This window comes from Nuphar pumila, chromosome 4 (genome assembly GCF_984573655.1).
Source record: "Nuphar pumila chromosome 4, dmNupPumi1.hap1.1, whole genome shotgun sequence".
In the NCBI taxonomy this organism is placed as follows: domain Eukaryota; kingdom Viridiplantae; phylum Streptophyta; class Magnoliopsida; order Nymphaeales; family Nymphaeaceae; genus Nuphar; species Nuphar pumila.
The window spans coordinates 5,240,070-5,263,142 of record NC_143252.1 but is presented as its reverse complement, the minus strand read 5'-3'; the positions used below and the strand labels follow the sequence as shown (position 1 = coordinate 5,263,142).

The 23,073-nt window shown below is 37.8% G+C and overlaps 1 protein-coding gene across 2 annotated transcripts in view; it reads left to right on the top strand.

Annotated features, from left to right (window-relative positions):
- LOC149839146 (Insulinase (Peptidase family M16) family protein) overlaps positions 1-23,073 on the top strand; it is a 67,686-nt gene that overhangs the window by 30,519 nt on the left and 14,094 nt on the right. For both annotated transcript variants that reach the window (XM_090002318.1, XM_090002319.1), the window contains 3 exons: positions 4,596-4,826; positions 12,750-12,898; positions 22,346-22,502. In XM_090002318.1, coding sequence (XP_089858444.1) covers positions 4,596-4,826; positions 12,750-12,898; positions 22,346-22,502 — 537 coding nt within the window. The remainder of the gene's footprint in view (positions 1-4,595; positions 4,827-12,749; positions 12,899-22,345; positions 22,503-23,073) is intronic.

The window sequence follows — 23,073 nt, the reverse complement described above, 5'->3', positions numbered from 1 at the left end:
CTCAGCAATCTCGACATCGGGTGGCTCGAATTGACCGGAACACTCGCCTTCAATGGATGACAAGCTGTTCATCTTGTCCAATACCTCAGGAATGCTCCCAATCACCATAAACAACTTTTGAAGCCACGCTTTCTCAAATACGAGCTATGTAGTCAGATGCCCCTCCTAGTCCACCTAGTCTGTCTAGGCCTACGTAAAACACTTAGGCATTGCAATTCTTAGGTGAGTTGCTTAAAAGGTACCAATTTTGCCGACTAGGCACCAACTAAGGCGCCTAGTCAGCGATTAAGCTGCCTTCGCCTAGGCATGAGGGCAGTTTAGTCATTTATTATTATTATATATATTTTGTTATTTTTTTGTATATATATATATATAATTATCTATGTGCTTGTGTTTGTGTTGTTTTGTTATGTGAAATCATGAAAACATGCTTAGTTATTATATGTATATATATATATATATGTGTGTGTGTGTGTGTGTGTGTGTGTGTGTGTGTGTGTGTGTGTGTGTGTGTGTGCTACTTTGCTTTTGGGATTTTTTCTGTGAAACATTGAAAGATGCACAACTAATTTTAATTGATTATGTTTATATATATGTGTGTGTGACTTTGTTTTTGATGATTTTTTCTATAAAAGCCTGAAAGCATGTTTAGTATTATGAATTATTTAATATGTTATTTATATATTTATGTGTTACTGTGCTTCTATGAAAGGTTGAAAGCATATTTTGTTGATTATACTAAATATGTTATGAATAATTGAAATATATATATATATATATATATATATATATATTTGTGTGTACAATTATATATATGTATATTCTAGCTATGTATATTAATATATTTTGTGAAAGCATGTGTAATTTTATACTTGTGTAATGAAAACATCTTATTGGTAAAAGAATTAAGCTATGTCACACGGACTCGGCTAGGGAGGTGCCGCACCCGAGTCGACACGCCCCGACACAGGTGCGGCTTCGGACTCGGCCCGGACTCGGTCAACGCCGAGTCGGACTCGGTCAACGCCGAGTCGGACTCGGTCAACGAGTCAAGGCCGAGTCCGTCCACATTTTGGACTCGGTCAACTTTGACCGAGTCCAAAAATGTCCATTTCTAAGACAAAAAACAAAAAAAAATTCATTTTTTATATATCTTTTTTTTATAACCAGACTGTGCAATGCAGTTGCACAGTCATAGACTGTGCAACTGCAACTGCACAGTCTGTGTGACTGTGCATAGTCTGTGTGACTGTGCACAGTCTGCACAGTCTGTGTGACTGTGCACAGTCTGCACAGTCACAGACTGCATTGCACAGACTGTGTGCACAGTCTGTGTGCACAGTCTGTGTGACTGTTTCACAACTTGTAAAAATATGTATAAAACACGATAAAAGGTAACCCAACCATTTGAGGTAGCTAAATAAATGCTTTTCCAGTTTAAAAAAATACTAGTTTCACAAGCATTAGAAAAGCTAGCTTAAGAACTACCATAAAGAAATGGGAGTGCCAAATTGAAACTTTCGAAAAAATTAAGGTCATAGTTTTGGCTACTTAATTTACTGCAGACTTGAAGTTTACTATTACAAGTCAATTTAAATTATATCTGAAAAATGATAATATCCTTTTATCTTATATAGTTCTGGCTACTTAATTTTAATTGTTTACTAGAATTATATATATATATATATATATATATATATATATATATATATATATATATATATATATATATAGCCGAGTCCCCGTGTCCAAAATTTTTGAAATTGCGCCGCACCCGCACCCGCACCCATGTGACATAGGAATTAAGCATATTTTTATGTATATTTTGCATACTTTTTTTAATTGAGTTACCGACTAGTCTGACTAGTCACACCTAGTCCTCGATTAGTCTTTTTAGGGGTATACCGACTAGGCACCACCTAGCGCTTTTGACCACATAGAAGACAAGTCAGAAACCTCTGGTTGATTGAAATCTTACTATATATATAACGAACCAAACATTGATCAAAATTGAATCGACACCAGAGATCAATTCTACTACTCTGCAACAACCCCAAAATCATGCCCTCCTCAACCAATCCTTCCATCTCATGGACATCCCTAATCTAGAAAAGAGCCCTAAGCCTCAGATGCCTTACATCATGTGGTCGCCACAAAGTGGTGGAAACCGAATGGGAACCTCTAGAAACTGAGCCCCAACATCCTTTTAATCCCTGCAAAAGCACATGAAGAAGTGGCCACCCAATTGATGGGATAAAAAACCCTAATTGGATTGAATGGGGAGAGGAAAACTGGAAAACTGCTAAAAATTTGCGAAATTGACAAATTGGGTCGATTTAGGGCTTACTGGTGTTGGTGGTGCTGGTGCAAAGGATATAAATGAATTAAAGAGATGTATGGTGCAAAGAGGATTCCTCTTTCTCTAACATTACAATGCGACCAATGTCTTCTATTTATGATTTTCCCTGATTTATTCAAATCTTATAATTCTTTTTCACTAAGCTATTTGTTTGTTTGTTTGTTAATTAATTTAGTTATTTAATTAATATTATTTAATTTAAAAAAGGTATTGTACCACTCACGAGAGCCCCAGTCTTGATATAGGCAACTCATTAACATCACCAAGTTGACAGGAGTAGGACATCATGAGTTTGACACCACCATGGTTGCCAGGACAAGAAACATATTGGTAAACAAAAATATGAAATGCGACTTTCTAAGATCTATGTGAAACTGGAAACCTGATATATATTGAAACCTTGGTTGCCAGGACAAGAAACATATTGGGAAACAAAAATGTGAAATGAGACTTTCTAAGATCTATGCAAAATCTGATATATATATATATATATCAATGTTGTAAGTATCGTACGATGCATACCGTTACATTGGAGACGATCGATACAATACTCACCCGTATACGATACACCTCTATATCGTACGGCACACCCTGATACAGTGTGTATCTTACGATACACAATTAGTGCATTTTATGTTGCACTCAATTCGTTATTATTATTGTTTTTTTTTTTAAATATATAAGACTCCTTAAGGTGAGTTTGTGTTCACTCCTAAAGAACTTGAGAGTGATTTGGGGCTTGATTTCTTGCAAGAAGAAGTCTTTATTTTTGTTTGAACTTAAAAAAATGGTTATGTAAATTTTTAAGTATTGAGAAACACTTAGGGATTTTGTTTTTGTCTATGTAAACATGCACTGTTATGGATCTTATGATTTGTTAGATTAGTGTTGTTTATTATTTCACAATTTACAATTTACTTATGAGATATGCATGCCATTCATAGCATATTATCTGGATTATTGAATGTTTGATGTCTTATGCAACTTATAATTGCTTGATATGTGATATTATGGTTTTATTTATCATTGTTTCTTGTGTTATGATTTTCTCTTAGATTTTTCCTGATGTTTTTTGGAATTTTTGGAGGTTTTCTATTAAAAATTTGATTTTTATGATACAATACATATCTTATTAAACTTGTTATGATACACTTTTTACAACCTTGATATATATGTATCACTTAAACTGGTTCTGAGTGCCATAACACCCTCCATCGTATGTACCATACAACCACTAAGAAATCCATTGCTGACATACAAAAGTGCTGCTTATATATGTTTACTAAAAGACTGACTAGGCTAGGCCAGCGTGAAGCTAAGAAAAAGAGATGTGCCTAAGGCGGCAATCTAGCAAGCTGTACATGCTAAGAGAAGAGGAGAAATGTTCACCTTTACTACCAGAAACAAGGCCGTTCCATGGGCCCATCACTTAGTTTGTGCTTCTTTGGCTTGAGCTAGCAACAACCATAAGGAAGAGTGAAAATTCATTATCATTAAGGCATGAACCACTCATCTGACATTCCATTCCCAACCTCTTTCCATTTTCTTTTCTGTCTTCCTCACTGAGTGATCAGTCCCAAGTTGAATTTTGATAATGTTCATTCATTCTTAAGACTTTTTTTTTAGCACACACACACACACATATATGAGGAATTGGATCCTCCTAACCGTCGGTAAGGTGTGGAATTGGTTCCTCTTAACCATCTCAATATATGTATGGGGAATGCTCTGGTCAGGTCCTATTTTTTATTAGGTCCTGGCCAATAACATGGCTGCAGGTGATTTTCGCTTGATCTAAACCAATGGATTTTTTTTTCATAGTTTACTCAGTAAATAACATGCATTAAATTAGGTGTTTTTCATGCACATGTTTTTTTGGAGGGGTGAAAAATCAATGGCTCATATTGTACTAAAGCTTGATGATAGAAGATTCTATTTTTTTGGGAAATTGATTTGATTCAATGCATGTTCCTTAGTAAATAAAAAATTGCGAACATATCCACAGGTTCAGATTCGACAAAAAACACTTGCAACCATGTTTTTGCCTGGACCTAACTTGGGACCTAACAAAATTAAAATACCTTTTTTAATAAACTGATTTTATGTGATTTGTTTCAGATCGATTTGGGTTTTTCTTTGGAAAATTGATTCGATTCAAAAACCAGTTCTGACAACATTGAGTGAAAGTATTGATATGTAGTTTTCATTTGTTGGCATGATGTTTTCTGTGTTTCAGAATCCTTGGACACTTTACAAGATTGGGTTATAGAGCTATTCAGTAATGTGAAGAAAGGTGACCACCAAATGCGGATCGAAAAAGATGACCATATCTGGAAAGCTGGTAGCATGTATTGGTTGGAGGCTGTTAAAGATGTCCATGTTCTTAGTATATCTTGGATGTTGCCATGTCTGCATAAGGACTATCTGAAGAAGCCAGAAGACTACCTAGCTCATCTTATTGGCCATGGTATTCCATTCTGTAGCCTTTTGTGGTTTTATTTTGATGATTGTGATAAGTCTTTCTGCACATTTTGGTAATAGAATGAAGGTTGAGGCAACCAAATTTACTTCTCTATCTTTTCCCATAAGCATAACATGTTGGTTGGGGTTTTCTAGTTTAGCACTATTTCTCTCGAGTGCAATCTATTTTTTTTATTCTTGACTTGGTGTACAGAGGCTTCGCTGCTTGACAGTATTTGATGATCTGGATTCTAGCCTCTGGGTGATGAACTGCTCCAGTTTTGCACTAGCCTGGTTTTTATCTTTGGTTGTCAAACCTGCTTCTGGTTTCAGCTTCCATAAATAGGAAGCTCAGTTTCGACTTTGGTCATTGCCCCATCTAGTTATCAGCATGCTCCCATAGCTATGTCACATAAATACTCCATTTTGGCCCCCTGTATCGTATCCCTTTATATACTAATCATATTGAAAACTTCATAAAAATGGCTGTGTCCCTGTATCTGCAGCCGTATCCATGTGACTAGTCCCATAGTTGCTTGCTTACAACCAATTTATAAAATTCTATTGAGTTTCCTAATAAATAAAGTATTGTAAACTGAAGATTAGACCTGTTGTAAAGATCCATAAAGTTTGGATGTGCATCAGTGTAGTTGAAACACCTACAAGATTGAATTATCCTGTATAATACATACACAGATGTCATAAATGAATAAGCAAAAATGAGTATGTTCAATACACTAAAAAAGTAGACCTAGTTCAGCATCAAACACGTATACGTAAATGTGCTTACTCGTAATGAAATCGATACTTGTTTGTAAATCTTGATGTAGTTCTCTCATGCTCCTGCATCTTTCTTGTGCTTTTTCTCTTGTATAGAAGAATTAGCCTGTCATCAGAAGTTGAGGGCTTCGGTAGAGGAGAAATTTCAATGGGATCATTTAGATATGTACTATGAAGTCTTGAAACATCACCAGTACCATGGGTGTGATAAGATATAATTAATGGAGCTAGGAGATGTGGAAGACCAGTAAAGATGTGAAGGGTGGTAAACATCAAGAGTGTGATGTGTCTAAATTGGAGGAATAGGACTCACAAAGTCAACTATAAGTAGATGATAAAAAGCTTCTTGATGATGATATTTGATCTTTATTCTCCACTGGAATCTAAAAATCATTGATAATTTTAGAAAATGGTTTCAATAATGTTTTCATAGTTGAATAAGCTTTTGGAGAAGAAAAACAGATGAAAAGTCAAACACTACATGTGGAATTAAAAACCATGAGATACTCAACTTGTTGGAAGAGGAGTTTGAAAACAGTATGAAGTTCTTATTCAAATAAGAGCAACAAAAAATGATCATGTCTCTTCCATCTCCCTCCCACTCTTCTGACATGTGGTGTGTGTGTGTGGGGGGAGGGGGGGGGAGGGAGTTCTTGGTTAAGAGATAAAAATAAGCTTCATATCTGGTGTCAAAATCCCAAATTCACAAATGTTTATGTGTGTTGCTCAGTTCTTGTCCAAAAACTGTAACAAGGTCATGTATTTTGTATAAACCGGTAGTGCGAGAAAGATCAATGCGATTCAAGGAAATACACAACATAAGCATGCAATTGCAAAGGATTTGAAAGAGTCATGTACCTCACAGCTTTGGAACTACCTATTGCAGTTTCAGATGTGATCATCAGTTAGCAAACTATTGTAGAAGGGTAGCGGAGTTATGTCACAAGTTTTTTGGATGAATTATTATGTCAGCAGCTTCAGCTTCTTGAAGAGATCGAGTGCTTAACACTGTTTCACGACTCATTTAATGGAACCCATATGGGTATGAACAAATCTCAGATCTAACAGAATTAAATGTAGATGGGCTATTATGAAATGATATTTGATTTGGTTTGCACTAATGGTAGTTCTGCTACCATGTGTAAAGATTGTAAACAAAAGTTCCTCAATTCCACGTGAAATCTAGTAATTATGTGATTTTTGTGCAAAATCATGCACTTAATTCCTTGGTTATATCTAATAAACACAATATGGTACATAATAAAACACTTGGTGCCAATGTTGTGAAAAGCGTTGAGGCGTAGTGTAGCGTTCCACCAAAAACTGAAGCGAGGCGTATGTTAGAACCTCACATGTTATATATATGTATATATATACTCTTTGCAATATAAGAGTATGTATATGTATGAATATATATATATATATATATAATTAAAGTATATACTTATATAAAAGAAATATATTTTGTAATACTCGTTTTTGCTCTTTTTTATTGATATTTGTGCCTTAGAGCACTTTGTGTTATTTTCGCCTTAGCACATTTGATGAATGAATTTTCTTGTCAAGTTTTTTGTAAACTTGATTATTTGTGAGATTCTTCACATGGCATCAAAGCCAGGTTTATAATCACTCGTAAAGTGTGCATTGGTGGGCTGCCTCGTGGAGCGTGTTCATAGTCCTTCCTTGGTGGTGGTCCTCTTCTCTTTGTTCATCATGGGTGAATTTTTCTCACACTATACATCATTTGGGCGGGACATTTGGAAACATTTATAAAAGGTCAAGGTTTGTGGGGATACGTGAGAGGTACTATTCTTGAACCCACTCCTAAAATTACAATATGTAAAAATGGTGTCGAGACAAGTCTTGAAGAAAAGGACAAAGCAATGGAAGAATATTACAAAAAATTAGATGAATGAGACATGAAAAATGCCAAGATTCTTTTATAGATGCTAAGTGAAGTTGAGACAAAAAATGCCTTAAATCTTTTGTGTTACAAAATAGGCAAATGAAGCATGGGAATATAGAGGTATGTTTACCGAAAAAGATCTGGCTCATAAGTATTATATTCAATAAAAAGCTAGAAATATTAAACAAGGAGATAAGAATGTTAGAGATTATTTTATGGAGTTATCATCCATTTAAACTCAACTTGCTCAATTTGAACCCAAATGGGAAGGTAAGTGTATTGAGATGCGGATAGTTCAAGTTGAAGATAGACTCTTTTCTTTTCTTTATGGATCGAGACCCGAGTTTGAACAAACTAGGGCTTCCTTGCTATCATCCTCATCGCCTCCTCCTATTCATGAAATTCTCACTAAACTTAGTGGAGAAGAGACTAGGCTAAACGTGAGTAAGAATGATAGTATTCTTGCTACTTCTAGCAATGGTCAAGAAGAGAATTGCACACTTGCCACCTCCAAACCGGGACATTATATCAAGTCATATAAACCTCCTCATTTTAATAAGAATAGAGGAGAGTAAAAAATAATTTGTCATAACTGTCATGAGCCCGACCATATTAGGCCTCAATGTCCTAAATTCAAGGACTATAGACCTCAAGAAAAACGAGTTGCAGCGGCCCCTTCAAAAAAGACGAAGATACTTCTGAATCTCAAAGATCTCACTAAATCATTATCCCAATTGCTGAAGGCATTGCAACCATTGCTTAAAGAATCTACCTCAGGAGCGGCCATTGCATCCTCTTCTACTCCTGGTATGTGCTCTTGGCTTCTTGATTCAGGAGCTTCATTTCATATGACCCCACATAAGGCTATTTTATCTGAGTGTCAATCTAACTCAAATGCATCATTTGTTTTCACTGCCAATGGAACTTCCTTGGAAATATAGGGTGTTGGAATTTTTAAAAATGATTTGGCAAAACACAAGTTTTATATTCCAAAACTTCATCTTAATTTACTTTCCGTTTCTCAAATCTCGGATCATGGATGTGATGCCATTTTCTCATCAAATAAATGTTGGGGGCAGGGTCGTCTGTCCGGGAAATTGATTGGGGAAGGTTCTAGGCAAAAACATCTTTATTATATGAACTTTCTTTGTATTCCAAAGGAATCATTTTGTAATATTGCCAAAACAAAAGATATAAAAATTTGGCATCATAGACTTGGGCATCCAAATATAAGGAAATTGAATTTTGTACCTATTACTAAGGATCTTTGCAAAGATAATTTTGAATTTAAAGAATTTTTACTTGAAAAAATAACATCCTTGCCTTATGAACAAAGAACATTTTTCTCCTCAATGCCTTTTGAGTTGGTTCATTCAGATGTGTGGGGTCCTACTCCGGTGATTTCTAAAGGCGGATTCTCCTACCATGTTGTGTTTGTTGATGATTTCACTAGATATTGTTGGATTTATTTTCATAAGTTTAAGTCTGATGTATTTGCAACCTTCAAAACTTTTCATAAAATGATTAAAAATCAATTTAAAAATAAGATCAAAATTCTCAGAACCGTCTTTGGGGGAGAATATTTGTCAAATGATTTTAAACAATTTTTAGAAAACGGAGGGATTTTGCATCAGAGATTGTGTCCTAGAACTCCACAACAAAACGAGATTTCAGAAAGAAAACATAGACATATTATGGAAACTACAAGTACACTACTTATTGCTAAGAATGTTCCTAAAAATCTTTGGGCTAAAGCCGCCTTAACCTCAGTATACCTCATAAATAGGATGCCGTCAAAAACCCTATCCAATGGAATTCTTTTTGAAAAGTTATTCAAATACCAACCTGACTATTAAAGACTGAGAATCTTTGACTGCAAATGTTATGTCTTAAATGATAAAGGAGACAAACTATTGGTCATCTTCTGTGCGTTCATTGGTTATTCTGAAACACAAAAAAGGTTTAAATGTTATGATATCAAAAATGATAAACTCCTTGTCTCAAGGAATGTTAACTTTGTTGAATGAAAGTGGATTTGAAGGAAATATGTCTCAAGACGTAAATTCTTACTACTCTTTATTTAAATTATTGTCTAATGATGAAGATGCTTATGTAGAACCCTCTATTGAGAACAACACAACAGTTGAATCAACAGTATACACTAAAAGAAATAGAAACATATCCGGTGAAAGTGTAAATCAAGGTAACCATGAAGCATTAGAAATTCTCTCTGAACAAATCACTATTCATAGATTTGAACGAACCTCAAGGATTCCAAATAAATTTGTTTCTTATGACTCATTTTATCCTAAACACAAAGCATGTCTTATAGTTATTCATTCATATTTTGAACCATCCTGGTACAATGGAGCAAAAAATTTACCCGAATGGGTAAAAGCTATGCATATAGAATTAGACGCTTTTGAAGGAGCCAACAATTGGGAAATTTTAAATCTACTCATCGGAAAGAAAACCATAGGTTGCAGATGGGTTTTCAAAGTCAAGACAAAAAGTGATTGATCCTTGGAAATACATAAAGCCAGGTTAGTTGCCAAAGGTTATTTACAACAGTATAGAGTAGATTACGAAAAAACCTTTGCCCTTGTTGCCAGGATGACCACTGTTCGAATTCTTGTAGCTATTACAGCTATTACAAATTGGAATATATTCCAAATGGATGTTAAAAATGCCTTTTTAAATGAGAATCTCAGTGAGGAAGTATACATGGATGCTCTACCTGGATTGATATTTCCTTCATGTAAAGTGCTTAAATTAAAAAAGGCACTGTATGGTCTTAAACAAGTACCTAAAGCTTGGTTTGACACATTCAACAATGTTATTACAAGATATGATTTTAAACCATGTTATACTGGCACAACTTTGTTTAATAAGGATTTTTCTGTAGTTATTATAATTTTACTTTTATATGTTGACAACATGTTGATTACAGGAAGTGACAAAGAAGAAATCAAGAAAGTGAAAATCTTGAGTTCCTAACATACTTTCTTGGTATAGAAGTATCATATTCTAACAGGGGGTATATATTGTCACAAACAAAATTTGCTTTAGATATCATTGACATGTCAGGATTATCAGATGACAAAGCTATTGACACTCTAGAGATTGTCGGAATGAAGATGCGAGCTGATGATGGAGACCCTTTGGACAATCCAACTCCCTTCAGACAACTCATGGGATTTCTCATGTATTTGAGTATTACAAGACCAGACATAGCTCATGTTGTAGATATAGCGAGTCAATTTTAACATGCTCTAACATCAGCTTATATGGGTGCAGTCATGAGAATTATCAAATACATCAGAGGCACAATAAATAAGAGAATTTTTTTATCCTCTTCCTCATTAGATCTTATTGCATACTCAGATGCGGATTGGGGAGAGGATACAAATAATAGGCGCTCAACAACTGAATTTTGTATATTTTAGGTGAATCCTTGATTTCATGAAAGTGCAAAAAACAATAAAATGTGTCACTATCATCTACGGAAGCTGAATATAAAGCAATGACGACTACTACCATGAAAATTATGTAGCTCAAACAATTAATTTCATATATGAGAATTCATCTTCATAATCCTACACGATTATACTGTGACAACAAGCGCTCTATATACATCGCTCGAAATCATACGTTTCATGAAAGGACTAAGCATATAGAGATGAACTGCCACTTCGTTCGTGAAGAATACTTAAAGAAGACCATTGATCTTTCCTATGTGACATCAGAATATCAACTTGCTGACTTCACCAAGGCACTATGCTCACCAAGATTCAATTTTCTACTTGACAAACTTTCAGTGATTGCACTATAAGTTTGAGGGGGATTGTTAGAACGTCATATGTTATATATATGTATATACTTGAATATATACATGTATGTATATATATGTATTTAAAGTATATACGTATATAAAAGAAATGCATTTTGTATACTTCTTTTTGGTCTTTTTTATTTTTAGCTTTTTTGTCTTTTTAGTCAAGTCAAAGTCAACATACTTGACTGTTTGAATAGTCGTTGGGCTGTTTCCAACGGCTCTAATTAGAACCGTTGGGAAGTAGCCCAACGGTTAGAGCATGTTTTCAAGTTTATAAATAAGGGGTTATTACCCTATTGTAAAGCATCTTTTTTGTGAGGTTTCTCAATAATATTTGATATTCTTGTGCCTTAGAGCACTTTGTGTTATTTTCGCCTTAGCACATTTGATGAATGAATGTTCTTGTCAAGTTTTTTGTAAACTTGATTATTTGTGAGATTCTTCACAGCTTAAGCCTCGAGGCGTAAAGAGTAAGCCTCAATTTATGGGGTCAAATTGATCACATAATGCTCACAAGGTGAGACAGAGAGAGAGGGAGACAGTGAGAGAGGGAGAGACAGAGAGAGGGTGAGACAAAGAGAGAGAGGGAGAGACAAAGAGAGCGGAAGAGAGAGGGTGAGACAAAGAGAGAGAGGGAGACAATCAGAGAGGGAGAGAGAGAGAGGGCGACGAGGGAGACAATGAGAGGAAGAAATAGAGAGAGGGAGACATTGAGAGAGGGAGAGATAGAGAGGGAAAGCGAGAGGGAGGGAGACTTACCGAGAGAGGGAGGGCAACACCACCTTCTTCTTCTTCTTCTTCTCGGCAGAGAGTGAGACAATGAGAGGGAGGAGGGTGAGAGACGAGAGACAGGGCAAGAGATGAGAGTGAGAGACGAGAGTGGGAGGCCCTAATCAGTCGAGACCCCCTTTTTTTGTCAAATGGGGGCTTTGACCCCCACTTGACTTGTAAAAAATGAGGCACACACCTCAGGTCATAGCTTACGAGGCGTGCGCCTCACTAACTTTACACTTTTTGCGCATTGAGACACTTTTTTTAACAACACTACTTGGTGCCAACCACTTAGTTCAGCCAATTTTTCAATGTGCACAATTAAGTAAATTTCCACCAAATTTCTGAAATCATTGTTAGCTATGGAAAATTCAGCAGTGGACTTTTTCTTTATAAACAGCAAAACCCATATTATTAAATATTGTTATCATGAGATTTACTTGATCTTCTTGTATTAGACGGCTCTCTCTCTCTCTCTCTCACTCACTCACACACACACACACACACACACACACACATTGGCTTTTCAGTGTTGTTGGGCTTTTAGCAATTCTTTCAACCATGTTACAAAATTGTTTGCTTTTCTTTTAATTTTTTGGTTTTCTCGTGCTAATATCCAAATGGGCTTTTGATGTTAGAGGCCAATGGCAGCTTGCACTCTTTTCTGAAAGTTAAAGGATGGGCATCTTCATTATCTGCTGGAGTGAGTGATGATGGATTACACCGGTCTTCTATTGGCTATATATTTGTCCTGTCTATAAACCTCACAGATTCTGGCTTGAAGAAGGTTCTGTTTTTCTTCTTTGTGCATTGTCCTTACATCTTTCCTCCATTGGGAAAATTTTTAATACTGCTAATAGATTTTATGCTAATGTTTCTGTTGATAATAGTATATGCTGCTGTGAACAATATTGGTAGTTCTGCATAATGCTTATAATTGTTGATGTTATTCAAGCTTAACTCTCATTTCCTTTGGTTGTTCATTCTAAAACAATGCATGTTGGGGTTCTTCCAAATCACAAATTTAACTCAGTAAACAGTTATCAATTTACAATCTGCAAACTCCAAGACAAAAGTGTGCATGCACATATGCATTTGGCATGACATAGAGTCTTCAGCCTGGGCATAAGCTCCATAGCTTGCTCACCATGCAAAAGACTCCTGGCACTGCATACACCTCAACAGCATGGCCATCATTCTGAATTTATGATGATTTCTGTAATGTTATGGGCACATCAATATTCTCTTTTGTATAGCATACAGTAATTTCTCATCAAAATATCATCATCAGGGCCTTCCTGTTTACATGATCTTGACTTTAGGAGGCCTGTTTCTCTAGTCATTCTTATCTAAAGCAAAGGTTCTATCTGAATTTACTTTTATTTGTTGTTTATAAACAGCAAACAGAAATCATGTAAATGTAGTCTCATTGTTTAAAAACAAAAAACATTGGTTGGATGTGAATCCATTTATAAGCAAAGTAAGACGTGGGAGAGAAAGAAGAAGAGAAGAGGAAGAATAATAGATGAGAGAGGTGGTGGTGGATAGTACATAGTGGCTGTGGTGGTGGATTGTGCGTGGTGCATGGTGGTGGTAGCAGTGGTGGATGTGGAGAAGGGTGTTGTTGGGGCCTATCTATGAATTAAAAATAAACAGAAAAGAAATTCTGCCCTATTTCTAAAACTATAGCTATGTTTATTTATGTTTATAAATAACTATGAAAAATAAATAAGAGGGCATTAAACATCAATTTGAATAGTTTAAATAAATATAAACATAAATAGCCTATTTATAAATAAAACCAAAATAAGAGGGCATTAAACATCAATTTGACTAGTTTAAATAAATATAAATACAAAGAGCCTATTTATAAATACAACCAAACATTACCTAAAACTCATCACTTTTTCATATCCTTGTTTATTTTCACCTAGTAATTGTTGATTAACCCTTTTCTCCAGCCGTATGAAGGCTGACTTCAATTTTAATTGTCCCTTGGTAGTATTCATATAAAACTATACCACGTCTGCCTAAACATAACCTAGAACCAGGTCTTTGTAATGAGACGGTATACAAAGATAGGAGCTCAAATGCCTCTTATGGGCAAGAATACAAGTGCGACAAAGCACCCACAAGAATCACACCAAAGGGAATAGGGCTGGTAAACGAGTTGAACGAGTCGAGTCCACCTTGTTCAAGCTCGGCTCGTTTATCATTTAGCTCAACTCGAGCTTGGCTCATGTTCATAACTAGATGAGCCAAGCTCAATCACGAGTCAAGCTCGAGTCAGCTGGGATGAGTCACACACTGGCTTGTTAAAAAAACATGTGTATTTTAACATTGACAGCAATGGGATTTGAACTGTAGTCCTGTGTTTTACGTGTCACACGTCCTTACCAAAGATGCCAAACTACTTTTTGAGGCAAATATTGCACAATATTCTATATCTTACATTTCCACATGCCGAACTGAGCACATGCTTGGCTCGCCAGCTACATGAACCAAACACGAACAAGCTCATGGCGAGCCAAACCACGAGCGGCTCTGCTTGTTTCCCAGCCCTAAGAGAGAGTACTTAAAAAAATAATTATTTTATTTACATAAAATGCATCAAGAATTATGCATAGAAGAGAGAATGGGGAGATCCCCTTTTATATACACAAGGGCCAAAGAGCTAGCCATTAGACTAGTCTATTGGCTAGTCTATCCTAGCAATTGAAATGCAAAAAACAAAATAAAAAACAAAAGTAAAAAAAAAGTACATTAGGCTCTAAATACATTCTACTATTATTATATGTATATAATATATAATATGTATGCATATGAGAAAATTACAATATTTAATACTCCTCCCTCAAACTTACGGTGTTACAACTGAAAGTTTGCTAAGGAGAAAATGAAATCTAGGAGAAGGATGAGCCGTGGTAAAGAAGTCCGCCAATTGATGCTTTGAGTTCATATATGGTAGAGAAAGTCTTCTTCAAGAATTCTTCACGAACATAATGACAATCCATTTCTATATGCTTTGTTCTGTCATGAAATGTATGATTTTCCACGATATAAATTGTACTCTTGTCACAAAAAAACTTAGAAGGCTCTATCAAATGAACTCTCATTTCGTCCAATAGTTGTCTCAGCCCTACATGCTTCGAACTCGTAGAAGTCATAGCGCGATATTCTGCTTCAGTTGACAATAGTGATATCTTCTGTTGTTTTTTACACTTCCATGAAACCGATTCACCCACAAAAACACAAAAACTAGTGGTTGAGTGATGTTTATTTGGATCACCCCAGACAAAATCAGTATATGCAATTAGATTTAAAGAAGAGGTAGAGGAAAAGAAAAACGTTTTGTTGGAGTTTGATATATCCCACTATACACAACTGCACCCATATGAACTAAAGTAGGTGCTTGCTGAAACTAACTTGTTGTATGAGCTGTGTGTAATGTCAGGTCTAGTGATCGATAAGTATGTAAGGGATATAACTAATCGTCGATAAGGAGTAGGGTTCTCCAATGGTTCCCCATCATCACTCCTCATCTTGGCATTTATCATATTTGGAGTTTGTACCACTTTATCATCAGTTATCCCCTATGTTACCTGAGTACGAGTACGAGAATGGAGGGTACGACGCACGACAATTCCAAAAAATGTGGGTATGGGAACACGACTGAATATATACTGAAAAATATATATTATATATCTAAAATATATATTATATATTGAAAATATATAATATAATATAATATAATATAGGACATGACAAATGCTGTGTCCAGGTACCAGTACTCGTGTCGATATTGAAAATATATAATATAATATAGGACACTGCAAATGTCGTGTCCAGGTACCAGTACTCATGTCGACACGGGTACAACACCGTAAGTGTCGTGTCACGATAACAGATTGTCCCAGACCTAGCAATAATATTTGTAGCAAACTTGGTTTTATCAAAGAAGAACGAAGAAGCTTAAGGAAGATGGAAAGTCTTTCAAAGAGGAACTTCATTAGTGTGAAAGGAAAGAGGCATTACATCATATAGGGGTTGCCCCCCATTGGATGCATTACAGGACAAAGTTGATTGACTCTCTAACAACTTGAAAAGTTACAAGAATACCCCTCATAAATAGTCCTATATGGATTAAAAAAAGGTAGCACCAGAACTGATAATACATAAAATATAGTGATACATTTATGCATATTATACTGCTCAATACTCTCCCTCAAACTTGAGATGATGCTAACTGAAAGTGTAATTGAGCCAAACTTTTAGTAAAGACATGCAATTTGTTCCTCTGAGCTCACATGCTCCAAAGATATTATCCTATCTTCATAAGCTCTTCTTGTAAAATGACAATCAATATCAATATGCTTGGTTCTTTCTTAGAATTTCAGATTTTTAGCAATGTGAATAATACTCATATTGTCACAATACAACATGTTTCTTCTTGAAACTGCAGAAGCCATCCTACTGTAACTTGAGCCATGACTATATTCTACTTCTGTTGTGGACAAAGCAACCCACTACATTCTATTGTGGAGAGAGCAACCCACTGCTGCTTTTTGCTCTTCCAAGAGATCAAAGAGCTCCCAAGAAACACACAACACCCAATAGTTGAGAGACGATCTCTAGTCGAGCCTCCAAAATCAGAATCACAAAAGGTTCTAACCTCCAATGAAAAAGATGAAAGAACATTTCAAAGTACAACACCAAGATAAACTGAATTAGGAGAGCTCATAAACTGACTGACAACATGGACTGCTTAAGTGATATCTGGCCTGGTGATGGTCAGATATATCAAGTTGCCCAACAAGTGCCGATATACCACCGGATCCTCAAGTGTTTCTCCATTAGTGGCTCTTAGCTTGACATTTGCCTCCATAGGAGTTGAAACTCGTTTGGAGTCATCTCCCAATCTAGCCTTCACCACCAAATCAGTTGCATACTTATGTTGCGACAAATAGATACCTCTTCTTGAGTATGCAATTTTTAGACCAAGGAATTACTTTAGATTTCCCTGATCCTTCATTTTAAAGATATCAATTAGTCATTTTTTTGGTATCTTCAATCTTCATCACATCATCTCCTGTGATGACCATATCATCAACATACAATAACATTATACATTTCCCATGAATAGAGGAAGATACAAAAAAAGCAAGATTGTGGTGACTCTGATCAAACCCAAGAGATTTCACAACAAAAATGAATTTTTCAAACCAAGCTCGCGCTGCTTTTTTGAGTCCATACAGGGCTCTCGTGGTCCAAACCTTGTTTCATAGATGGCATATATGGAAAGTATCTCACATGAAGAACATCCTTTTATGAAATTCCCATGCTCGGTTGCCATAATCGAATTTGGTAAGATTCAAACACACCGAGACATCCACACTATTAATGAGTCACATCATAATTGAATGACCCATCTTCCATTCTTTCCGCTTTCTCTTGTAGTCCGCAATGGATTTAATCTTTTCACTCCCTTAGAGCTCCACATTCTTCTCATTCTCCATTTATGTAAGAATTAGTTGATGTCCCTTTTTGGAACCATCAACCAATCCCCACAAACCTCTTCCATATATGTGATGTTTCGTTGGGTTGACTCACATCACATAGTTGGATGAGTTGAATTTATAAGGGCGGAAGTTCACAACTCGTCGTCCATGGTTGAGAGAGACAGAGAGAGCACTTCGGGCATGACCACCAATGTCACCAAGGATCAAGAGCTCAAAGGCTCTGACACCATGTAATGAGATGATATACAAAGATAGAAGCTCAAATGCTTCTTATGGGCAAGAATACAAGTGCAACAAAGCACTCACAAGAATCACACAAGAGAGAGAGAGAGAGAGAGCACTTAAAAAAACAATTATTTTATTAACTTATTATGCATAGAAGAGAGAATGGGGTGATCCCATTTTATATACACGAGGGCTAAAAAGCTAGCTGTTAGACTAGTCTGTCCTAGCAATTGAAATACAAAAGACAAAATAAAAAAGAAAAACAAGAAAAAATAAAAAAAATACATTAAGCCTTAAATACATTCTACTATTACTATATGTATATATAATATATCAGAAAATTACAATACTCCGGAAGATCCAGTTTCACGCCATAAGTGGAGGAGTGGTCTGGTGCTCTCTGTTGTCGCGGCTCCACCATTCTTGCGGGATGCTCGTTCCAGAAAATGTCATCGTCCCATACTGCTTCATTGTCCGTAGTGCGGTATTGTTCGCCGGGATGCTGGGGCTGTCGAACTCGCCCGATGGGGGGTCGACGGTCAGGGCGCGTCGGTTCCTGCTGACATTGCCTCAGTCTGGTTTGCTCGTGGGCGGGTACCATCTGCGGTCGGTATTGTGGTACTGGAATGACGGGAAGTCCAATGTAAGGTGGAGGGTTCGGGTGGGGTTTGGGTTCCCGGCGGGTAGAATTGGTATAATATGGTTGTGGGTTAGGATTATGGTGTTGGGTCGGATGTTGTGTTGGGTTCTGGGCTAGGGTTGGGTAAACAGGTGGGTTTGGGTTTGGGTAGGGGTATGGGTATGGGGCCTGGTGGGTATATGGATGGGTTGACTCGCCCGATGGGATATGGATCGGGCCCATTCCTACACTACTCGTCGGACCCAGATAGGGATGGGCTGGATCGGGGTTCGAGCTGTGGGGATAATAGGCTTGGTTTGAACTCGATCCCCGATCCATAAGATTATGGGTCTGGTTTTGACCCAGCTCAAATCCAAACTGGAGCTCCGTCCGGGTTCGATATGGGTTATGGTCGGCATGGGGTCTATTTTGAGGGTCGGAATTAATGGGTTGGTTCTGGTTAGGGGCTGCCCGCGAACCGGAACCAACTAGGTAGGCTGGGTAAGGGGTGTCTAGACCCAAAACATGCTCCCTGAGACCCAATGGCTGGTCCCAGCGAAACAGACCTGGGTCCTGTTGCATCAAAAACTGGATTGATTCCTCTTGGGTCTGGCCCAATCAACAGGGGCTCGCCAACTCCAGCTCGTAGGGATGCGACTACAGAGCCTCCCCGAGTGGGGTCGGGGGAAAAAGGTAAGTCCCTTCCGAGCCGGGCTGACAAGACCGGGCCAGCAGCAGGGTCCAGCGTGACGCTGGGCCCCTGCCGACTCAACTCAACCTGCGATGCAGCCCGTGCGAAACCCTGCCACGATCTAGGGCCTGCAGGTGGACCCAGCACCACGTTGGGGCCCTGCAGGTTTGGGTTGGCCTGCTGCGCAGTCGCTGTTACGCCTGGCCACGAACCTTGGCCTGCAGGTGGACCCAGCGTGCTGCTGGGGCCCTGCAGGCTCGGGCCCACCTGCGATACTGACGCAATTACTCATTGCCGGGACTGAGGTGCTCTTACCAGGGAATCGTTGTTCGCCGAGATCCCCTAGTGCTGTTGAAAGGTGTCCGGGTTATGCATGGACGCTGGAACTGCTGGGAAGGCAGCGGTAGGTCCTTGTTGTAGGGGTGTCGGCTGAGATGATTCGGCAACCTGGGGACTCAAATTTGCAGACGCACCATCAGTGAGGCCTGTATCTGGTACTGCGCATGGCCCCTTGTGCGACTCGAATGCCGTCATGCGATTATCCATCTCATCCAGCCTTTTCGATAGGCCGGCGACATCCTGACTCATGCGCAGCATATTCTCCTGTATTTTCGTCAACACCTCCATAACACGCAGCATTGGATCTTCGCTGCTCGCCCCCTCACGCGCTTCGCCTTGTATCGGATCGGTTCCCGCCTTAGGAGCCATACCGCTGATGAAGGTGGAACGCCTGCTCTGATACCACTTTGATGCAGGCCAAGTTGGAGGAGTGAAAAACAGCAGCCCACCGTGAATTGGTGTGGCTCCAACTCTTTATTAATCTCAATAAGGTTCAATAATCAATGGGGAATCAATCAACAGTAAAGAACTGAAAGGAAAAGAAAACAGAATGCAAAAATAATAAATGAGGAAACAAGGATGCTGAAAAGAAAAGTGACGGCTGAGCCTTTTTCAATTTCTCTGCCCACGCAACCCTAGGCGTGAGCCTTTTAAAGGCTATTTAGTGGACCCGGGTCGCGGGTCCAGACTTGGATCCGACCCGCGATCCGGGTCATCTTCCATCTGCTGCTGGTTCTGGGACGTGCGAACTCCACCACGCCTGGAGTAGGTGCGCAGGGGTACCTCTCTGCGTCGTGGCTCCGTCCCTGCAAGTGGATCATACACGCGAGGTAGCTCATCTGTCCTTTGTGGTAGATCGGGTGGCATGATGGGTCCAATCGGGTCCTACCCTGCATCAATGCAGGTTTGCGAGAGGGTATATATATAACTTGGGGGCCTTGAGGTATCCCCTATATGTTTTTAATGGGGGGGGGGGCTCAAGGTAACCCCCCCTATTTTTTAATGGGGGTTAGCTCGAGATATCCCTTCGGGAGGGGGGCCTTTCTTATTTTTTTTGGGTCCAAAATAGACTTGGTCAGAATTGACCGAGTTCATTTTGGACAAATATGACCCTGAGTGCAGTTGACTCAAGGTAACCCCCCTCAATTTTTTTTTGGGTTTAAAATGGACTTGTTCAGAGTTGACCGAGTTCATTTTATACAGATATGACCCTGGGTGCAGTTAACCACACCCAGGGTCATTTTGACCGCACCGGGTGCCGCACCCATGAGTCAACGCGGGTGCGGCACCCTATTGGGCGAATCCCTGTGACATATAAATACTATGCATTCTACAATACTTTGTTCATTAATCACCTCTGATTCTATAATTTCCATGTAAGGATCATTTCCTTCACGACCATGTTCTCCTTATCTATCGAATATAGATGCATCCCCATGAACTCTAACAACGTTGTTTGTTAATTCCATCATGAATACTTTTTTTACCCACTCTAGCTCTGAGCACACCCAATAGTCCCATTTTGATAAGACACTAAGCGATCCAACATTTTATTCCCTATTTCAAAGATTGATAATTTGGTAATCAGCTGTATAAAAGCAGGTGCGAGTCTATGAACAAGGAATGTTTTTCCAGTATCTATGGGACCTAAATTATCAATACGTCATCCAAGAACATTGAAAATTCATCTCAAGAGTGGTTCTACTGACTGGAACAGTTAGAGGAGCTCCCATCTCACACTTCCATTCCTCTCATCAACCTGCAAGACTAAAAAAAAATTTAAGTCTTTCCTTCTTAGTAGGGGTGCTACTAGCTTTTATGTGAATTTTGAAGCTATGTAGCTGAACAAAGATTCATTTTTTGTTCCAAACATCAAGTTTTCTTTTATCAGAAAATGGTTCGTTCCACCATGGATCGAATGCTTCTTGACCCCTAATGCAACATTTTAACTTGTTACCTCAGATAGGAAAAAAATTCTCTTCCTATTTATCCCTTCTAGGAATTGCACCTTCAGATGTTAAAATTGAGTTGATGCTTGACCTATGTATTAGTATAACCTGTTAGCCTATTGGTAGAGGTCCATTTCCTTTTGCACTTATTTATTCATGATATCTTCCTCCTAATACTCCTTTCTTTCGAAAACACAAATTTTCCATTGTTTGGTGGTTGTAAAAGTTGCTGATTTGACTTTGACCAAATTGACATGTGGCATTCCCTCCTGAAGGAAGAGGTTTTCCTTTCTATCCTTTTGTTTGTGCTGTGCAAAAAAATTCCCCTTAAAATATTTGCTAGTCTGTCAAGATTTTGATGGTTAACAGATTTTACTTGAGTTAACCAAGTGCTTCGAAAATTGAATATATTTGCATTGTCCTTTATTTTGTTTATAGGCACATATGTCTGAGTAATCCTTTTTTTGGAATGCAAATGTAAATATGTTAGGATAGGGTCATTTATGCAATAATAGTATAGCAGCTTAATTGTGGGTCATATTTTGTTTAGACCTGATAAACCTATATGTGACCCATTAGGTCTCTCTCTCTCTCATGAGTGCACTGCATTGCATACACACACAAGGTCATGCATACATGTGCACACAACCTAATATCTGTTATTCTATTTGTTGTGGACTAGCACATGTTATGTCTAGGGACACCTTAAGTTTATGGATTTGATGGGACACTGCATCTTTTCTAGCTTTAATGTACTTACATGTGTTCAAAATACTTTGTAGGATTTAATTTTTGATCTGAAAAGTAGAATCCTTTATAGTTCCTCAAGTATTTTAGATGTGGATGAGATGCTCATGGTGACGTTAAACATTGTGGTTTACTATTATTGTAGGTATTTGATGTTGTTGGAGCAGTTTACCAATATCTTAAACTATTACGTCAAGCTGGTTCCCAAAAATGGGTGTTTGAAGAGCTCCAAGCAATTGGGAACATGGAATTTAGATTTGCAGAGGAGCAGCCACAGGATGATTATGCAGCAGAACTTGCAGGTATATCAGTTCCATTCCTTGCATTGCATATATTAGTTTAGTACTTTATATTTCATTTAATTTCTTCTCTCTCTATATATATATATATATTATATATATATATATAGATCTCCTTAATTTCTGATCATCCTCTCAGGATTGGACTTCTTGAATGCTAGTGTCCATTATTCTACATTAGAAATGGTATTCAGTCTCTAGAGAGTGAGTGCCAAAGGAAAAGCCTGTCCTTGTATTAGTTTCAGAGTTTGTGAATGTGTATTCTATGCATCAACCCTATACCTAATTCATAAATCAGTGGTTGAACTATTTTAACATCGAGTTTGCTGATTGTAAGAAAAACATTGTTCAGAGTCTTCAGACAGAATATTGAATAAGGAAAATATATTTTCAATGAATAATAAAGTTGTTGCTATGTATTCTGAATATCAGATGATTATGTTCAGTGTTTTCTTCAAGGAACCAGGCTGTAAATCCTATTTGCTTGTCTGAGGTCTTGGTGGAGGGTGATGATTTTGTGAATTTCTTTTGAGAATTGGTGTATGTAATGCTTGGACTTAAAAGTGGTTCATAA